General features: G+C 39.7%; 1 protein-coding gene across 1 annotated transcript; it reads left to right on the forward strand.

Moving 5' to 3' along the window:
* Positions 1-8192: 8192 nt before the first annotated feature.
* On the forward strand, positions 8193-13549 carry LOC103150450 (cartilage intermediate layer protein 1-like). Its single transcript, XM_016680697.1, has 7 exons — positions 8193-8205; positions 8261-8338; positions 10018-10287; positions 10433-10615; positions 11060-11215; positions 12755-13072; positions 13413-13549. Exons 1-7 carry the CDS (start codon positions 8193-8195, stop codon positions 13523-13525), a joined length of 1131 nt encoding a protein of 376 aa, XP_016536183.1. The 3' UTR covers positions 13526-13549.
* Positions 13550-20668: the final 7119 nt, after the last annotated feature.

Genomic DNA, 20668 nt, shown 5'->3' on the forward strand with positions numbered 1-20668 from the left:
TGTGCACACACCTGTTCACAGGACAAATATAACAACTCTGTTGCAAAGGAGGCTCGGCCCACGAGTAATAAAAGATCAAATTCCTAAATTAAGCTGCGGTTGAGTCAGAAAGATGAAATATGAGATATGGATTTGAACAAAGGGGAAAGCAAACCTCTTAGTTTGTTGGCCCACTGACTGTGTGCATCTTTCTCCCCTCTACCCCGAGCAGGCCCTCGTCGTTTCTTTTTTCTTTTTTTTTTTCTTTCTGGACAATGATATGGGGGACCCAGATGTTAAATTCCACTAACCAATGGTAAAGAGAGAGGGGCTGGATTGGTGTGCACTCCTGATGCCCCTTCTTTTAAAAAGCTCCTGTCTCCAACCCACACGAGGAGGAGACACGGCGAGACTCTGCAGGACCGGCAGCATCACCCACACCTGAGGATCCGAAGCCCACTTCCCCTGACCAAGTGCAGCAGAACCAGTTGTTTGCTTCTTCTTCATCTCGTATCCATGACGACTCCGTGATCACACCATCAGCACAATGTTGGAATTAACTAAGCTGCCACTACTGCTCTCTTTTCTGGCCTCAGTGGCTCTAGGTCAAGGTAAGAGAAGACTGATTTAACTTTTTTTTAAAAATGCATTTATTATCACTGAAAGTTAAAAGATGAAGAAACGTAAAAGAAAACAGTGCTGGGAAGCAGAAAAAAAAAAAAAACTTTGGGGTTAAACATTTTTCATCTCCTTGTCATGTCTCATAATAAACAACAACAGACGGTTTACGACACCGCTCACATGTGTGGACCAACCGAGAGAGACTGTAGAGGTTTTTCCGACTTAACGGCATTCCCTCGAGGATGTCAGGGCAGGACTGCTTCAGACAAAATGTCTGGAGGATGATGAGATAAACTTTGTGTGTGTGTGCGTGTGTGTGTCCCAGATTGAACTGTGAACCTGTAAGCTTATACATTAAGAATTAAAAGCATCAGACATGTTCATGTAAACAAATCAAGAGCAAACGATTGTCCAGTTAAGACAGTTTAGATATTCAGATGGGTAATAACGGCTGTGGAGATCTGCAGGGAAATTTGTGAAAGTTATTTACATTCTTTCAGAGAGACAGTATTGGACTCTGTGGTCACATTCATTACTCTCCTCATTTGCCCTTAATTGCTCGTGTGAAAACAAAAAGCTGGTTTCAACCCCAGTGCGATTAGCGACATGTGGGGATGAATGAGGGGATCATTAAAACTTGCCTTGTGGTTTAACTCACAGTTAAAAAAAAAAAAAAAAAACCGCAAACAAAAAAGTCAGGCTATAGTGTATAACACATTTCAGCAACAAGGCAATTCAAAGGACTTTACACCATAAAAACATAATAGAGTAACCAATTATGAGACAAGCAGTAAACATTACATTACGTGACCCAACCAAACAGCTGCTGCGTCATGCTTTTTTTTCCCTTACCATCCCAAAATACAAAACACAATCTCAGCTCTGTCCTGCTCACTCGTTCATAATAAAACGTACGATCGTGTGGGATATGGCAGGCAGTCGTTAATGTTGAAAAAAAAAAAAAACAATCGTGTGGAAAAATAGACAAAACTTCACCAAACGTTATCATTTGACACCTACCTCTTTTGTAACTAGGGGCACAGTCAGCTCACCAAATGGGACAAAACTCGATATCTGGGTTCACAAAAACAGTAAGAGAGATTAATTTAACGAGATTTGAGGAAGTAATAATGCAATTACTTTAGAACGCTCCTGTGCGGATTAGACAAAGCAACCTTTTGTGGTGTCGATGGCTGTCATATTTTAATGCCAAAAAGCATCGCAAATCGCATAGAAAAATGGTCACATAAATCCTAAACTGTATTTTGAAAAATCTCCGTTCAGTGTCAAATCATTCAGTTTAGCTTCGATTAGTCAAAAAATACTTTGGACTTAAACCAGGGTTGATCAGATCTGGTCCGAATTTATTTGAAAAAAACGTCTAAAACCTAGTGGCAATAGGAAGCTCTGAAGCAGAGACCAACTTCTTGTGTGTAAGATATCAAAAGTTGTTCTCAAGGTGATTGCAAACTATTTATGTCTTGTCTGTCTTTATGTATCTGTTTCTGCAGAATGTTGGGTCTTATTCATTGCCTTTGCTGTCAGTCAGCTCACCCAAGTATTTATTATCTGACTCCGTTAAGACAACAGGTCAGACTGAGAATAATTGCCTACCCTCTTACTCCAAATTAAAGTCTGTCAAACATAAGCATACAGTTACAAGTGTAAAGCTCTCACATCAATTTCCAGGTCTCATAAAAATAGCTTGAGCTTACTTTACCAGGACAAGTCACACGGTGCCAGCAACCAGACAAAGCTGCCACCATGGTGAGGCTTCGCACTCATGAGGAGAATTGTGGCGTTGCGATCTCGTGCCTAAACACGTCGTTACGTCACTTCCTGCTGTTGTTCAGTTTTTCCTGGTCTTTGGTCCAGCTTGATTGCATCTGACAATTACAATTACCACTTAACACACGAACATCACAAGTGCTCTCCCGCAAATCTCACCTCCTGCTGCTTTGAAAGCTCACCTCTCTTCCCGAGTGTCACTTTCTATCCTCCTTACATCTGTTTTCCATTATTATTATTATATTTTTTTTTTGTGTGTGAAGGCGCTGGCAGTTCATAAAGGCAATCGAGTGTGAATAGACCATAATAGTCTCCACATCTTGTGGGACTTTGAGGCCTTCGAGTCGTAAATGTCTGGCAGAGGGGTTTGTGCCATATACTGATGAGTAAATCACAAGACCAGCCGACGGAGAAAGAAGATTTATAAACGGTTGTTCACATTGATCTTGACTGAGCAGAACACTCTGACCCTAAAATGGATAATAAACTTTTAAGTTTTATGCCACGCTTCTTTAGCGGTACATCCCCACATCTTGTGAGAAGGTGGTGCGTCTTGGCCTTATTTCACTCTTGAACGCGGCGCAGGCAGGCCGTCCCCAAAGACATAAACCCGGTCACCTTGGAAACAAGGTGCAACGATCACAAAGCAAGTGGCCCATTTTTTTTTTTTTTTTTATACACACCTGCTGGCTTTGTACTTTCCTAACTGAGAAAATGGAATAAAGGGGGAAGTGAAGGAGCACAGGTAAAATGGCCTTAGTGTCCTGTTTTCCAACTTTGCTGAAGCGGCCAGCTTGCCGACCGTTTCATGCGATCCGTTCTGCTGCTGCAGCAATGACTTTGCAGAACGTCTCCATCTGTCTGTTCGTCTTCATCTGCTCTCCCTTTGTTTCTGATCTGTCTCTGCTTCAGGTATTTCTCACAAATACTTTCCCCACCTTTTTTCTCTTCTTTTTCCTCACTCCATCAAATTCTGCCCTTCACCTTTCTCTACTTATTCCTCCGTCCTGCTCCATCAAACACTATCCTGGCTTTGTTCTCTGTCACTCTCTCCATCCACCCTAAACCTCGGAGATTTATGGCCTATTTTTTCTATTTAAAGGTGGCAGCTGTTGCTGAATGCCCACTGTTTTAGAGGAGTTGCTCTGGAACTACCACCCCTTCACATGAATCTTCCAGTCCTCTCTCCTCTCCACATAACTTTAGGCAGACACCAGGGCTACTTCTCCAGATGCTGACCACTGTCTGTTCCAAACACAAAGCCGTCTGGCCAGATGAATTAAATGACTGAGACGAGGACGTCAGTGGATCAAAGAAATATAAATAAATTCACATTAATTTATTTAGTTCTGGGTTGCATTTTTAAATTCAATATTTTCATTTTCCCATACACACACACACACACACCCACACGTGTCCAGAACATATGTGAAGCTGCTTTAGTTCAGCTATTTCACTGTTTTGACCAGAGGTTAAAACTTGAACCTCTTAAACAGTGTGAGCAGCTGAACTTTTAAACACCTCCCAGCTGTTTCAAATCAGCAAAAAACAATACAGTGTTCACTGAATACCTAATTTTAAGTAATTAAAAAAATGTATCCAGTCAAGCGGTAAGATTGACAGTTGCTGTCTAGTTTTATTTGCAGTTGAATGTGAATGGGAAACAGTGTTTTCAAGCAGTTGGGACATTTTTTAAAAGTAGATCTCACATCCAGAGAAGAATTAGCAGCAAGTTCAAACCTGGGTCTGGCCAAAGCACCAGTTCTGATGGTGTTTTAAAAACAGCCTTCTACTTTTCCCATATGAAATATTAACAGAGTCTGACCTGATATGAAGTGATATGGGCAGCTGGGGAGTTAGGATGGGGTTGAATAACTATGCCTTCTGATATAACTTCTGTATTTTTATAATCTGTTTTTGTGATGACTTGCAGTAAATTAAAAAACTCATCGCTTTGTCTGTAATCGGAAAAGCGTTTATGATTGCTCAAAAATGCACAGGTGCTGTTTCTTTGGTAGGAATGTTTGATTGTCACCCGGTTTTATGTGTTTCCAAGACGTGAACAGGATGCTAGTTGGCTATGGTAGCTGTCTAGCTACGGCGATAAGACTCAGGAGATTAAAACTACTGCTTTTCTAACTTAACACAGATGCTAGCTGTGCTACAATGCTGGAAATTCAGTCGATTTCAGCTGTATTTCTATTTCTACCTTCCTCTTTTATTGTGCTATGCCAACTTCATTTATGCTATGCTAAGAACATTTTTATCTCTCTCCATATAAAATGCCTTATTTGTGTTTTTACTGTTAAGTAGCCTTGTCCTTGGTCCTTTCTCTGTCACATGAGAGAGTTGGAGCCCCTGGCATTCCTCTCTTCTCTGTACAAGTGCATAAACAACTCTCATATGAAAACATAAACAGAGCATTGCATGCACAGGCTCACACAGACAAATCACTCTCAAGTCGAACATAAAACACTTTTGTACAAACAGATTCACCAAGTAGGACTTTTTTCAGTTCAAGAGTAGTTATTGTTTTTAATCTTCTGCATCATGTAGGGATTTTTAGTATTATATACAGAATCCAGACCACCTATTTAGACCTTGTCTGTCTGCCAACTTACATCTGGCAAAGACATACCTCCCCAATATGAATGAAAACATTCTGGGTGCAATTAAAAAAAAAAGTCTTTCATTTTCTCTTCTTGGGAGTTTTTTTTTGTTTTTTTTCTTCTTTTTTTCTTTCAACATAATACAAACACTGGAAACTCCCTCTCAAAAAATGAATGAAAGCAAATCTTCACAAAGTCACAGACGATTACGAATGGAAGATGTGCCTGGGTCCAGCCAAGCCGTAAACCACTATGATGCATAGTTGGTTAAAAACAACAATAGGCTCTGTGGCTCAACATGAATCAACACTTAGAAGAAATCCGGTTGCTAAAAATTATGTTGTTTGGTGTTTTGCAGCCGTCCTTCTGTCACCAGTGGAACCTGAAGCAACTTTACATTGTTGGTGATGCTGATGTATCTTGTTACCTAATCAATCTTTGCTTAGGGTCATTTGACTATGGATGTTTAGGCCACCTGAGGTACTTTAAGTGAACATACCAAATGTCATTGCAAAATAACCTTCATCTTTCATTTCCATAACCAATATTTGTCCCTAATCCAAAAAAAAGTGAACCCAAATTGCCCTTAATATAAACGCAGCACGGATCTTTTAATAGTCCTACAAAAAGTGGTGTCCGAAGACATTTTGAATATGTTCCCAAAGTTAAATAAATTAAAAGTATCCTAAAAGCACAAATGAAAAAGAGCAGACAAGATATACTTCAGTGGCGAGGCACCTCCATGAGTACGTGTCGGAGAGCGAACCGTAGCAAAAAGCTCGGCAGGAAACAATGTTTTCGTCGAACTATTGCGTGTGCTTCTCCGAGCTGATAAAGTTGAGAATCGGTGCCATCTTGTGGATGAAATGGAGTCCAATATTGAAGGGTGTCTTAAGAAATTAGAACAAAAATTTGCAAGATACACCAATCAGAGAACACAAGGACTTTCAGAGATGGAAAAATACTTGGGAGGAAATAACTCAGACACTGAATAAGGAAGAGTTGAATCGTGGAAAATGAAGGAATTTGTCACGAAAAATATAGGAAACCAGTAACGCTTGACCGTGAAATCTCAACCGTCTGTGGACAGTGCACGCGGGTTTCATGTAGAATCTGCACGGCTCACAAAATATGCACAGGACACCCGAGTACGTGTGAGCCTGAAGCAGCAAATAGGAAATCGTAAATTGTAACATTTCTCCCTGGGGTTTGAAAAGCATGTGCTACTTGCTTCTTGATGAGGTTAATTCGCTCACATACCAGCCACATGAAGCAGTAGCCCTGCGAAAAGCCTGTGGCCTTTAAAAAGTGTTAATATGTCAGTCAAAAGCGCAAAGATCCCGGCGCACTGGGCCAGATCATATACCTGCCATGAGTGAGGTCAGCACTCCAACAATTGCCTTTCTGCTGCACCTAATTGTGTTTCCCCTCTTAACTTTCCTAAAACTATCAGACACCTTGTAAAACCAGAAGACTTGTTTTGGTGTTTGGTTTTCAATGTGAAACATCTTGAAACAATAATCAGGGGGCCAAGAACTTGGCCGTAAATTAACTTGGAGTTGGTGTGAGGGGGAGTAGCGCTGTTATGTAACAGGCAGAAATGCTTCTTTAGGATTTCTTGGAAACAAGACTGCGTGCGGAGTTGAAAGGATCATTAATGGCCGCGGGTCTGGGTCTCCGAGCTAATAAGCTAAGTGAAAAGTTGTTTATGTATTCTGAGCTACAGTATCGCAGAGGGAAGAAAATGTGTCATGCATCCTGCAAGCACTTGTTAAATCAGCAAAGACCAATACATACATAGTGTTGGTAATCAGCGAGCATGTGTGTAGGAATGCAATAACGACATACAAATCACTGCAGAAAAAGAACGATGGGGAAAGTATTTGATTCCACCCACTGAACTAAATCTGCAGGCAGCAGACACAGCTGCTGAACACATCAATCTGAAGGCATTTCACTGTGGTTCTCAAGTCAACCGAGTAGTTCAGAGACACAAAGCCATATGGAAAGCGTACAATGGCTTTTTAAAAACTAAATTAAAAAAAAAAAAAAAAAGAAAGAAAAAAACAAGAGCACCAGCTGCCTACCCAGGCCAACCTAAAAGAGTACATTATGCAATTCCTAACATCCAGAAATGTTACTAAAAGGTTTTAATGGTTGAACCAAAAGAGCTGGCATGACAATAAAGAGCTGAAGCATGCTATAAAACCAGAAGGGACATCGATCAATACTAGTTAATGTGCTGGGATTCTCTGCTCATAAACTCAGCAGGGATTGTGCCTAATACACACGCACACACACACGCACACACACGCACACACACACACACACACACACACATGCGCGTGCGCTCGTATACATGGTGAGAGGCAGCATAAGTAACTTTTTGTTTCCGTCACGCACCATGACATTTGTTTTTTTCTTTCTAGTGGCCCAAATGTAACCCAAACAATTGACGTCTTTTGCAACATTAAAAATTAGTGGTGGAGAATAAATGAATCATTACACATTATGGCATGGAAGAAAATGTCACCGAGTCTCATTTAATAAATCAAAGAGCCAGAAACATCATATTTCATGTGTTGTTCTTATTTATTACACTACTGGCACAGAAACAAGACGTTATGAAACAGCAAAGTCTGAGACGTGTAATAATTGCTGCATTTATGTGTTTAAATGTGGTAAAAAAAATGAAATGTGTTAATGTTGCTTAAGATAGCTAATTTGCATAGGTTTGTAATGAGCTAAGCTAATGAATGGCAAAATACATAACTTTTGGCATCAAAAAGTTTGTTAGACAACAGAAAAAATAAAATAAAAAAATAAAAAATAAGCAGAAAAGAAATAATATATTTCCACAAATAAACAATTTTTTCCAACACAGTTTTTTTTATAACAATTTCCAGTTTGATACATATCTGAGCACTGGTTTGATGGAATTGAAAATTCTTCATAAGAATCCAAAATGACCCTTTTTCTTTCAGCAATGTCGTAAGTATAATTTTAAAGGAGTTACAGTTACAAAAAAAAAAAAAAGAATCACTGCTATGCTTACTTTGTTTTACCCTGGGGTATTTCTGAATGTCCTATCATTGGTTTTTATAAACATAAAGAAAAAAATAAAGAATTTTAACTAATAAAGAGTTAATTTATTGAGGGTACATCTGTTGATGTACAAGGGACCAATAGGGCTTCATGATATATTGGGGTATGTTGGGGTATTGATGTAATGTTTTTTTTTAATTTTTTTACTTTGTGTGCAGGATTATTATGGACCAGGAACCCATCAGACAGGAGCAAAAGAGTGGTTTTCAATACGTTCACGGACTCACAAACAACAGGTATCATGGCAGTTTTTTAAATTGTTTTTTCTTCTTTCTTTTTTTTTTTTTTTTACATAAAACATATCTCCAACATCTTCTTGTTTGAAATCTGTAAAGACATTTATGCACTTAATCTCAAAATCTTTTCGTGGGTTTGGTATTTTTAACAAGTGGTTCAGCACGCACCATCTGGGAGCAGACCTTCCCATTTTCACTAATGTGAAAATTTACATAAAACTCTAAAATTACCAGTACTTTTCACAGGGCTGCTGCAAACCCAAACGCTTTTTACTTGCTTCACTTGATGTTCACAACTCCATCACAAGGAGAAAAGGCTAAAAGTCAGCTCAGCACATTTTTAATGGCACTAATTTCCTGCAAAAGTAAGCAGCCAGTGGCTTAAAATCTACGCCCAGGGAACACTTCACCAAATATGTCTTATTAGCAACGACAAACCTGCAGTGAGCATGAGAAGAAAGGAACAATTGCTCTTTTATTAGGACTCCTCCCTGCGTGGGACTGATTGAAGACGACAATAATTGGAAGGAAATCCACTTGCGTCAAACATTAACTTCACGCCTGCATGAAATAACACAAGGCTCTAAAAGACATGAGATTTTCTCACTGTTCATTTCAAATTTAACTAATCCCCAGCGTACTGTCATCTTTAAGGACTGCACATTTTTAAACATCTACAAAGAGTTTTCCTTTTTTTCAACATTCCGATTTTTTCTTTCTTTTGAAAGATCATTTTTTATGGCATGGAATAATTTGTGTAAACTATGTTTATTAGGAAGTCCATGGCTTTTATTCCTTATGTTTTCTTTGAACAATTCTTTAGGGTTCACTCTATATGCCACAGAGTAGAAAAAAAACATTATTTACTAAGCCCAAGTCAATTTTTGCACAAAAGAAAGGAAAATTGTGTTATTTATTTATTTTTTGTAATAGTGCTTCTTGAAAATAGATGTTATTGCACTAAATAGCCTGATTATTTTTCTTTAAATGTTGTCGCTCTTATGAAAAAAATATCTTTGTGGGTTGAGCTGATGAAAAACTTCCCAAATCTACAGTGAATGGAGTTGCCTGCATGCAGTCCTCATCTCAACCCTACAATCACCTTAGATATACGCTGTTTGTGCCAGACTGAACAACACGTACACACTGGGTGATTTGACGCAAACACTGGTTAAAGGCCTGGATGCCTTCTCACAGCAGCGGGTGAGAAGAAAGTAGCCGGCTGTTGTGGTTGTTTATTGCTCTCTCATAACCAACTAAGGCCCTCCTTTGAGACATGAATAAATTGTTATGCTGCGAATGTATGTTTTGCCAAATTCCTACCATCCAATCCACTAGGCAACACAAAACAAGAGTCATTAGCTGAATAACGTGAACAGAATTGGCAGAAAGGATCTGGCAAGTTTTACACAACCCGTACCTCATACTCAATTTCGCTGCTCAGCCCTCATATTGATTTTTCTTATGTTTGAAGGGGAACATGCTCTCTGGCGGTTTATGATTTATTGCTAAAGAGGCACTGTTACAACAACAACAACAACAAAAAAACCCAGCAACTGATCAAAAACAAATGCACTTTTGTGAGTGAAGTATTCCTGCTTCTTTAGATTGGATGGTGCTTTTCTAAACATTTCTTTTCAAACAGTTGGTTTCCATCAGTTCTCTCTGCGCGTCCCCAGGTGTGACTGAGTGGACGTCTTGGTTCAACATCGACCATCCTGGTGGGAATGGAGACTACGAGCGCCTGGAAGCAATTCGTTTCTACTACAGGGAGCGGGTTTGCGCTCGGCCCACGGCCATGGAGGCCCGCACCACAGACTGGGTGGCAGCTGCAGACACCGGCGAAGTGGTCCACTCCAGTTTGGAGAAGGGCTTCTGGTGCATCAACAAAGAACAGCCGTACGGTCGAGTCTGTTCCAACTACCATGTTCGCTTTCAGTGTCCTCCAGGTAGTCCCCCCATAAGAGCAGCTTGTTGCGGCGCAAGCTGTCACTCAAACGTGTGATGTTATATTATAACTTGTCACATAACTGGCTTTTTCTGGTACAGAAATTGGTGAGTGATTTGAAATCTTGAGATCTGTTGTGTGCGCAGTGCAGAGCTACTGGACCGACTGGAGTGAGTGGGGTCCCTGCTCCACCACGGTTTGCAATGATGTGGGAATCCAAGTTCGGCAGAGGAAATGTGTGAGCGCTCAGCCTATGCCGCTTTTGTTCGTACCAGCATGTATAGGACACCATGCGGAGAGGAGGGAGTGCTCCACTCCACCGTGCGCAGGTCAGTCAGCTGTGACGAGAATTATCCTTACACCTGGCCAAAATTACTGAGCCATTTAGAGAAGCCAAAATGGATTTGGGTTTGTGATTTAGTCTGAAATGAGACTGTGTGATTCATCGGCAGGTTAAACCGTAACACTGTCAATGCAGCATATTGTTGTTCCCTTTATCTTTAGCGTTCAAAAGTGCTTTTACACGCTCTGTTGACTATCTCTTTTGAGTGGTATGCTTCTAAAAAAAAAAGCTGACAGACTTTACTTCAAGTAATCGTCCGTGATATTAGTACTTCAACTGGAGTTATAATCAGCTTAATGCTCAAGATACAACAGATTGTAGCAAAGTGTTTTCAGCCAGCGAACACCAATGAATGACTGGCAAAAGTACCGAAAGAATTTACTGAAAATAAAGTACTACAAATCCATCTAATCGCCCGTTTCTTATGTAGCCAAGTGGAGTCCTTGGGGCTCCTGGGGGAGTTGTTCAGTGACTTGCGGTGGAGGTCGCAGGACAAGGAGACGAACTTGTGTGAGAACCTCAGAGACGGTGCAATGTCCAGGACGACCTGCTGAGGTCCAGAAATGTGGAAGAAGTCGATGTCCTGGTAAGCTCCGACTGTTTTCGATATTGTATAAAATGTCTTTACACGATTTTATGTTAAAAGATCACTTTTAAACAGGAGAAAACCCCAGCAAAATCTCTACAATTTTTTTTTAAAAAGTCAAACAACACAGTTCTACTCTGAAATTGAGATAAAAATTGACTTTTTAAAAACTATAAATCAGTCAATCCTATTTATTTAGACACAATTATGGTCCATAAAAAAGCAAGAAACAGAACAAATAATAAAGTATTATTATGTCATCCCAAGTGGGAAAAACCTTCCTGAGGCTAATTATGTAATATTCACATTTCAAATAAGTTCATTTCTTATAAAAATATTTTCGAAACCTTATGCAATTGACAGTCTGTTTGACTTAAAGAATATATATATTTCAGTAATAGGAGCTGGGCATGTTTCTAACAGGAATGAAAAAGGGAAACAAATGATCTTCTGGGTTTGTTTAAGTTACCAAACTGTTGCTAAAACGCAGCAGCAAATAAAACATAGTTTTTAAGGGTTTGGTGCTGCCAGAAGTCAAGAAATTGGACGAAACGACAGCAGCAGACTGTCTGATAATAATATATATATATGTTTACAGTTGTTAATTGGGAGCACATTGACTCTGTTGTTATTAAAGCCGTGGGACCTTGTTGTAGTCACTGACATGCCAGCACTTCATTCAGGTCGAGCACAACAATCGACGCTGTGCACAAGTCCAGAAAATACTGCAGGCTTTCTCCAAGAAGTAGTCAGGAGTTTTTGCTAGTTAGGGGAAACGAAGCTCGTTTGTTGTGGCAACGTTTTGCACAAATAATGCTTTTTCATCCACTTGGCAGAATGGAACTTTTCCTCTGAAATCCTCCCTCTTAAAACCAAACCATTTCCAGGCCCACATCTTGCAACAAGCCCCAAACAATAAGCTGCTATGATGACTGCCAAGCTGCTCACTTTTAATAAAGCTGTCCAGCTGAGGTGCACCTGACCATGTGAAATACAAACCAAGTAAAAATAAGAATCTTGATATGACTGACAGTTTGTTACTATAAACCCATATTATTGTGGTATTGACAAATATGCATAACATTATCACATTTTAGATTTTTACTCAAAAGAGGTTGACCATATACAATCATAATTAACTGATTTGACTATGTTATTGAGTAACCAAACCATTTCTAATTGTAGTTTTCAATTTGTATCGCCCTTATGAGAGTGATGGATCGTCCTCTATTAGCTTCCATGCCATGACTGTATGTGTTTTTTCGTAATTAAAAACATTTCCATTGAAGTAAACTTGTTTTTTCTTTTTTTTTTTTTGTAAATAAGGGAAATGTCAAAGAACTTTCTTTCAGCCAGCTGACCAGCGCTATGCAGCAGCAGCTGCATTCCTCTCTCATTGGAATGACTTTAAGACATAGAAACAATGTTATTACTAACCGTAAACCATACATTTTTTTTGACACTGTGATTCCAGATGTTTTACATTTCTATTCTTCAGCACATTTCTCACACTTTACGTACTGTATGACTTATCAACAGCCACGTGCAAGCTGACGTGCTCCGAAGGCCATCCCAGTGAGGACTGCAGCATTTGTGTGTGTGAAGGCCACATGCTGTTCGGAGACATCCAGACCGTGACCGGAGTCCCTGTGGCGGGGGCCAGCGTGGCTCTGACCAGCCACCCCAAAGTGATCCGGACTCTTACAGACGTGAAAGGGCAGTTCACTCTATCGGGAGTCTGCTCCTCCGGCTCCACCTCCATTGCCATCAACAAGGAGAAGTTTGTGCCAGCGGTCGTCTCTGTTTCCAGTAACGCCACAGGGATTTCCTGGCTGCGGGCCGTCCTCACGTCAGCTGGTGAGTGCCAGTAGATGGAGCAGATAGATTTGAGTAGGTGTCGTTGGATAAGAAAACATTTCCTGATGCTGATTGTTTTTACTGGGCAAATCCTACTTTCAGACAAATAAAATACCACAAAGTCAAGCCCAGACCACCTACATAGTTGTGAAGAAACCCAATAATATTAGAACTGCGCTGCTTTGAGACTGTAATTCCCTCAGCAACAAGTTTTTAAAAGCCCAGAGACCAATGTGAGAACAAAGTGCGTGTCGGGCTGAGTTTTAAGAGCTCTGTAGCTTCTGTCTCACCACGCACAGAAAACAGGTGTTTAAGATTTGTGCTTTTACACCTTCCGCAGAAAAGCCGTACATCGTGAAGCACCCAGAAGACAAAGTGCGTTACGAGGGAGGAAGGGCGCTGTTGTGCTGCTCGGCTACAGGATCACCAGCTCCTGACAAATACTACTGGTAAGAAGAACAGCAGGTTTATGCAGTAAAACACACAATGGTATGTTAGGGGTGAGAGGAAGGAGTCTTTTTTCAAAGTAGAAATACACTGAAACAGGATTTTAAAAACAAATACAATAACATGCTTTGCGAAAGATCAAATGTAATAGTTAAGGGACACTAAAAATACAGAATTAAATGTTAAATGGTCTGAGTTTATNGCAATTCAAAGGACTTTACACCATAAAAACATAAAAGCGCAAACAAAGAAGACAGGCTTTAGTGTATAACACATTTCAGCAACAAGGCAATTCAAAGGACTTTACACCATAAAAACATAATAGAGTAACCAATTATGAGACAAGCAGTAAACATTACATTACATGACCCAACCAAACAGCTGCTGCGTCATGCTTTTTTTTCCCTTACCATCCCAAAATACAAAACACAATCTCAGCTCTGTCCTGCTCACTCGTTCATAATAAAACGTACGATCGTGTGGGATATGGCAGGCAGTCGTTAATGTTGAAAAAAAAAAAAAACAATCGTGTGGAAAAATAGACAAAACTTCACCAAACGTTATCATTTGACACCTACCTCTTTTGTAACTAGGGGCACAGTCAGCTCACCAAATGGGACAAAACTCGATATCTGGGTTCACAAAAACAGTAAGAGAGATTAATTTAACGAGATTTGAGGAAGTAATAATGCAATCACTTTAGAACGCTCCTGTGCGGATTAGACAAAGCAACCTTTTGTGGTGTCGATGGCTGTCATATTTTAATGCCAAAAAGCATCGCAAATCGGATAGAAAAATGGTCACATAAATCCTAAACTGTATTTTGAAAAATCTCCGTTCAGTGTCAAATCATTCAGTTTAGCTTCGATTAGTCAAAAAATACTTTGGACTTAAACCAGGGTTGATCAGATCTGGTCCGAATTTATTTGAAAAAAACGTCTAAAACCTAGTGGCAATAGGAAGCTCTGAAGCAGAGACCAACTTCTTGTGTGTAAGATATCAAAAGCTGTTCTCAAGGTGATTGCAAACTATTTATGTCTTGTCTGTCTTTATGTATCTGTTTCTGCAGAATGTTGGGTCTTATTCATTGCCTTTGCTGTCAGTCAGCTCACCCAAGTATTTATTATCTGACTCCGTTAAGACAACAGGTCAGACTGAGAATAATTGCCTACCCTCTTACTCCAAATTAAAGTCTGTCAAACATAAGCATACAGTTACAAGTGTAAAGCTCTCACATCAATTTCCAGGTCTCATAAAAATAGCTTGAGCTTACTTTACCAGGACAAGTCACACGGTGCCAGCAACCAGACAAAGCTGCCACCATGGTGAGGCTTCGCACTCATGAGAAGAATTGTGGCGATCTCGTGCCTAAACTCGTCGTTACGTCACTTCCTGCTGTTGTTCAGTTTTTCCTGGTCTTTGGTCCAGCTTGATTGCATCTGACAATTACAATTACCACTTAACACACGAACATCACAAGTGCTCTCCCGCAAATCTCACCTCCTGCTGCTTTGAAAACTCACTGCTCTTCCCGAGTGTCACTTTCTATCCTCCTTACATCTGTTTTCCATTATTATTATTATTATATATATATATTTTTTTGTGAAGGCGCTGGCAGTTCATAAAGGCAATCGAGTGTGAATAGACCATAATAGTCTCCACATCTTGTGGGACTTTGAGGCCTTCGAGTCGTAAATGTCTGGCAGAGGGGTTTGTGCCATATACTGATGAGTAAATCACAAGACCAGCCGATGGAGAAAGAAGATTTATAAACGGTTGTTCACATTGATCTTGACTGAGCAGAACACTCTGACCCTAAAATGGATAATAAACTTTTAAGTTTTATGCCACGCTTCTTTAGCGGTACATCCCCACATCTTGTGAGAAGGTGGTGCGTCTTGGCCTTATTTCACTCTTGAACGCGGCGCAGGCAGGCCGTCCCCAAAGACATAAACCCGGTCACCTTGGAAACAAGGTGCAACGATCACAAAGCAAGTGGCCCATTTTTTTTTTTTTTTTTATACACACCTGCTGGCTTTGTACTTTCCTAACTGAGAAAATGGAATAAAGGGGGAAGTGAAGGAGCACAGGTAAAATGGCCTTAGTGTCCTGTTTTCCAACTTTGCTGAAGCGGCCAGCTTGCCGACCGTTTCATGCGATCCGTTCTGCTGCTGCAGCAATGACTTTGCAGAACGTCTCCATCTGTCTGTTCGTCTTCATCTGCTCTCCCTTTGTTTCTGATCTGTCTCTGCTTCAGGTATTTCTCACAAATACTTTCCCCACCTTTTTTCTCTTCTTTTTCCTCACTCCATCAAATTCTGCCCTTCACCTTTCTCTACTTATTCCTCCGTCCTGCTCCATCAAACACTATCCTGGCTTTGTTCTCTGTCACTCTCTCCATCCACCCTAAACCTCGGAGATTTATGGCCTATTTTTTCTATTTAAAGGTGGCAGCTGTTGCTGAATGCCCACTGTTTTAGAGGAGTTGCTCTGGAACTACCACCCCTTCACATGAATCTTCCAGTCCTCTCTCCTCTCCACATAACTTTAGGCAGACACCAGGGCTACTTCTCCAGATGCTGACCACTGTCTGTTCCAAACACAAAGCCGTCTGGCCAGATGAATTAAATGACTGAGACGAGGACGTCAGTGGATCAAAGAAATATAAATAAATTCACATTAATTTATTTAGTTCTGGGTTGCATTTTTAAATTCAATATTTTCATTTTCCCATACACACACACACACACACCCACACGTGTCCAGAACATATGTGAAGCTGCTTTAGTTCAGCTATTTCACTGTTTTGACCAGAGGTTAAAACTTGAACCTCTTAAACAGTGTGAGCAGCTGAACTTTTAAACACCTCCCAGCTGTTTCAAATCAGCAAAAAACAATACAGTGTTCACTGAATACCTAATTTTAAGTAATTAAAAAAATGTATCCAGTCAAGCGGTAAGATTGACAGTTGCTGTCTAGTTTTATTTGCAGTTGAATGTGAATGGGAAACAGTGTTTTCAAGCAGTTGGGACATTTTTTAAAAGTAGATCTCACATCCAGAGAAGAATTAGCAGCAAGTTCAAACCTGGGTCTGGCCAAAGCACCAGTTCTGATGGTGTTTTAAAAACAGCCTTCTACTTTTCCCATATGAAATATTAACAGAGTCTGACCTGATATGAAGTGATATGGGCAGCTGGGGAGTTAGGATGGGGTTGAATAACTATGCCTTCTGATATAACTTCTGTATTTTTATAATCTGTTTTTGTGATGACTTGCAGTAAATTAAAAAACTCATCGCTTTGTCTGTAATCGGAAAAGCGTTTATGATTGCTCAAAAATGCACAGGTGCTGTTTCTTTGGTAGGAATGTTTGATTGTCACCCGGTTTTATGTGTTTCCAAGACGTGAACAGGATGCTAGTTGGCTATGGTAGCTGTCTAGCTACGGCGATAAGACTCAGGAGATTAAAACTACTGCTTTTCTAACTTAACACAGATGCTAGCTGTGCTACAATGCTGGAAATTCAGTCGATTTCAGCTGTATTTCTATTTCTACCTTCCTCTTTTATTGTGCTATGCCAACTTCATTTATGCTATGCTAAGAACATTTTTATCTCTCTCCATATAAAATGCCTTATTTGTGTTTTTACTGTTAAGTAGCCTTGTCCTTGGTCCTTTCTCTGTCACATGAGAGAGTTGGAGCCCCTGGCATTCCTCTCTTCTCTGTACAAGTGCATAAACAACTCTCATATGAAAACATAAACAGAGCATTGCATGCACAGGCTCACACAGACAAATCACTCTCAAGTCGAACATAAAACACTTTTGTACAAACAGATTCACCAAGTAGGACTTTTTTCAGTTCAAGAGTAGTTATTGTTTTTAATCTTCTGCATCATGTAGGGATTTTTAGTATTATATACAGAATCCAGACCACCTATTTAGACCTTGTCTGTCTGCCAACTTACATCTGGCAAAGACATACCTCCCCAATATGAATGAAAACATTCTGGGTGCAATTAAAAAAAAAAGTCTTTCATTTTCTCTTCTTGGGAGTTTTTTTTTGTTTTTTTTCTTCTTTTTTTCTTTCAACATAATACAAACACTGGAAACTCCCTCTCAAAAAATGAATGAAAGCAAATCTTCACAAAGTCACAGACGATTACGAATGGAAGATGTGCCTGGGTCCAGCCAAGCCGTAAACCACTATGATGCATAGTTGGTTAAAAACAACAATAGGCTCTGTGGCTCAACATGAATCAACACTTAGAAGAAATCCGGTTGCTAAAAATTATGTTGTTTGGTGTTTTGCAGCCGTCCTTCTGTCACCAGTGGAACCTGAAGCAACTTTACATTGTTGGTGATGCTGATGTATCTTGTTACCTAATCAATCTTTGCTTAGGGTCATTTGACTATGGATGTTTAGGCCACCTGAGGTACTTTAAGTGAACATACCAAATGTCATTGCAAAATAACCTTCATCTTTCATTTCCATAACCAATATTTGTCCCTAATCCAAAAAAAAGTGAACCCAAATTGCCCTTAATATAAACGCAGCACGGATCTTTTAATAGTCCTACAAAAAGTGGTGTCCGAAGACATTTTGAATATGTTCCCAAAGTTAAATAAATTAAAAGTATCCTAAAAGCACAAATGAAAAAGAGCAGACAAGATATACTTCAGTGGCGAGGCACCTCCATGAGTACGTGTCGGAGAGCGAACCGTAGCAAAAAGCTCGGCAGGAAACAATGTTTTCGTCGAACTATTGCGTGTGCTTCTCCGAGCTGATAAAGTTGAGAATCGGTGCCATCTTGTGGATGAAATGGAGTCCAATATTGAAGGGTGTCTTAAGAAATTAGAACAAAAATTTGCAAGATACACCAATCAGAGAACACAAGGACTTTCAGAGATGGAAAAATACTTGGGAGGAAATAACTCAGACACTGAATAAGGAAGAGTTGAATCGTGGAAAATGAAGGAATTTGTCACGAAAAATATAGGAAACCAGTAACGCTTGACCGTGAAATCTCAACCGTCTGTGGACAGTGCACGCGGGTTTCATGTAGAATCTGCACGGCTCACAAAATATGCACAGGACACCCGAGTACGTGTGAGCCTGAAGCAGCAAATAGGAAATCGTAAATTGTAACATTTCTCCCTGGGGTTTGAAAAGCATGTGCTACTTGCTTCTTGATGAGGTTAATTCGCTCACATACCAGCCACATGAAGCAGTAGCCCTGCGAAAAGCCTGTGGCCTTTAAAAAGTGTTAATATGTCAGTCAAAAGCGCAAAGATCCCGGCGCACTGGGCCAGATCATATACCTGCCATGAGTGAGGTCAGCACTCCAACAATTGCCTTTCTGCTGCACCTAATTGTGTTTCCCCTCTTAACTTTCCTAAAACTATCAGACACCTTGTAAAACCAGAAGACTTGTTTTGGTGTTTGGTTTTCAATGTGAAACATCTTGAAACAATAATCAGGGGGCCAAGAACTTGGCCGTAAATTAACTTGGAGTTGGTGTGAGGGGGAGTAGCGCTGTTATGTAACAGGCAGAAATGCTTCTTTAGGATTTCTTGGAAACAAGACTGCGTGCGGAGTTGAAAGGATCATTAATGGCCGCGGGTCTGGGTCTCCGAGCTAATAAGCTAAGTGAAAAGTTGTTTATGTATTCTGAGCTACAGTATCGCAGAGGGAAGAAAATGTGTCATGCATCCTGCAAGCACTTGTTAAATCAGCAAAGACCAATACATACATAGTGTTGGTAATCAGCGAGCATGTGTGTAGGAATGCAATAACGACATACAAATCACTGCAGAAAAAGAACGATGGGGAAAGTATTTGATTCCACCCACTGAACTAAATCTGCAGGCAGCAGACACAGCTGCTGAACACATCAATCTGAAGGCATTTCACTGTGGTTCTCAAGTCAACCGAGTAGTTCAGAGACACAAAGCCATATGGAAAGCGTACAATGGCTTTTTAAAAACTAAATTAAAAAAAAAAAAAAAAAGAAAGAAAAAAACAAGAGCACCAGCTGCCTACCCAGGCCAACCTAAAAGAGTACATTATGCAATTCCTAACATCCAGAAATGTTACTAAAAGGTTTTAATGGTTGAACCAAAAGAGCTGGCATGACAATAAAGAGCTGAAGCATGCTATAAAACCAGAAGGGACATCGATCAATACTAGTTAATGTGCTGGGATTCTCTGCTCATAAACTCAGCAGGGATTGTGCCTAATACACACGCACACACACACGCACACACACGCACACACACACACACACACACACACATGCGCGTGCGCTCGTATACATGGTGAGAGGCAGCATAAGTAACTTTTTGTTTCCGTCACGCACCATGACATTTGTTTTTTTCTTTCTAGTGGCCCAAATGTAACCCAAACAATTGACGTCTTTTGCAACATTAAAAATTAGTGGTGGAGAATAAATGAATCATTACACATTATGGCATGGAAGAAAATGTCACCGAGTCTCATTTAATAAATCAAAGAGCCAGAAACATCATATTTCATGTGTTGTTCTTATTTATTACACTACTGGCACAGAAACAAGACGTTATGAAACAGCAAAGTCTGAGACGTGTAATAATTGCTGCATTTATGTGTTTAAATGTGGTAAAAAAAATGAAATGTGTTAATGTTGCTTAAGATAGCTAATTTGCATAGGTTTGTAATGAGCTAAGCTAATGAATGGCAAAATACATAACTTTTGGCATCAAAAAGTTTGTTAGACAACAGAAAAAATAAAATAAAAAAATAAAAAATAAGCAGAAAAGAAATAATATATTTCCACAAATAAACAATTTTTTCCAACACAGTTTTTTTTATAACAATTTCCAGTTTGATACATATCTGAGCACTGGTTTGATGGAATTGAAAATTCTTCATAAGAATCCAAAATGACCCTTTTTCTTTCAGCAATGTCGTAAGTATAATTTTAAAGGAGTTACAGTTACAAAAAAAAAAAAAAGAATCACTGCTATGCTTACTTTGTTTTACCCTGGGGTATTTCTGAATGTCCTATCATTGGTTTTTATAAACATAAAGAAAAAAATAAAGAATTTTAACTAATAAAGAGTTAATTTATTGAGGGTACATCTGTTGATGTACAAGGGACCAATAGGGCTTC

The sequence above is a fragment of the Poecilia formosa genome, unplaced genomic scaffold (assembly GCF_000485575.1).
Source record: "Poecilia formosa unplaced genomic scaffold, Poecilia_formosa-5.1.2 Scaffold254, whole genome shotgun sequence".
In the NCBI taxonomy this organism is placed as follows: Eukaryota; Metazoa; Chordata; class Actinopteri; order Cyprinodontiformes; family Poeciliidae; genus Poecilia; species Poecilia formosa.

What these genes read in the sequence shown, in the direction of transcription:
- LOC103150450 (XM_016680697.1), top strand. An exon ending in CACGGACTCACAAACAACAG is followed by an intron (nt 8,339 to 10,017) that starts GTATCATGGCAG and finishes GCGCGTCCCCAG; the next exon opens with GTGTGACTGAGTGGACGTCT. An exon ending in GGCCGTCCTCACGTCAGCTG is followed by an intron (nt 13,073 to 13,412) that starts GTGAGTGCCAGT and finishes CACCTTCCGCAG; the next exon opens with AAAAGCCGTACATCGTGAAG.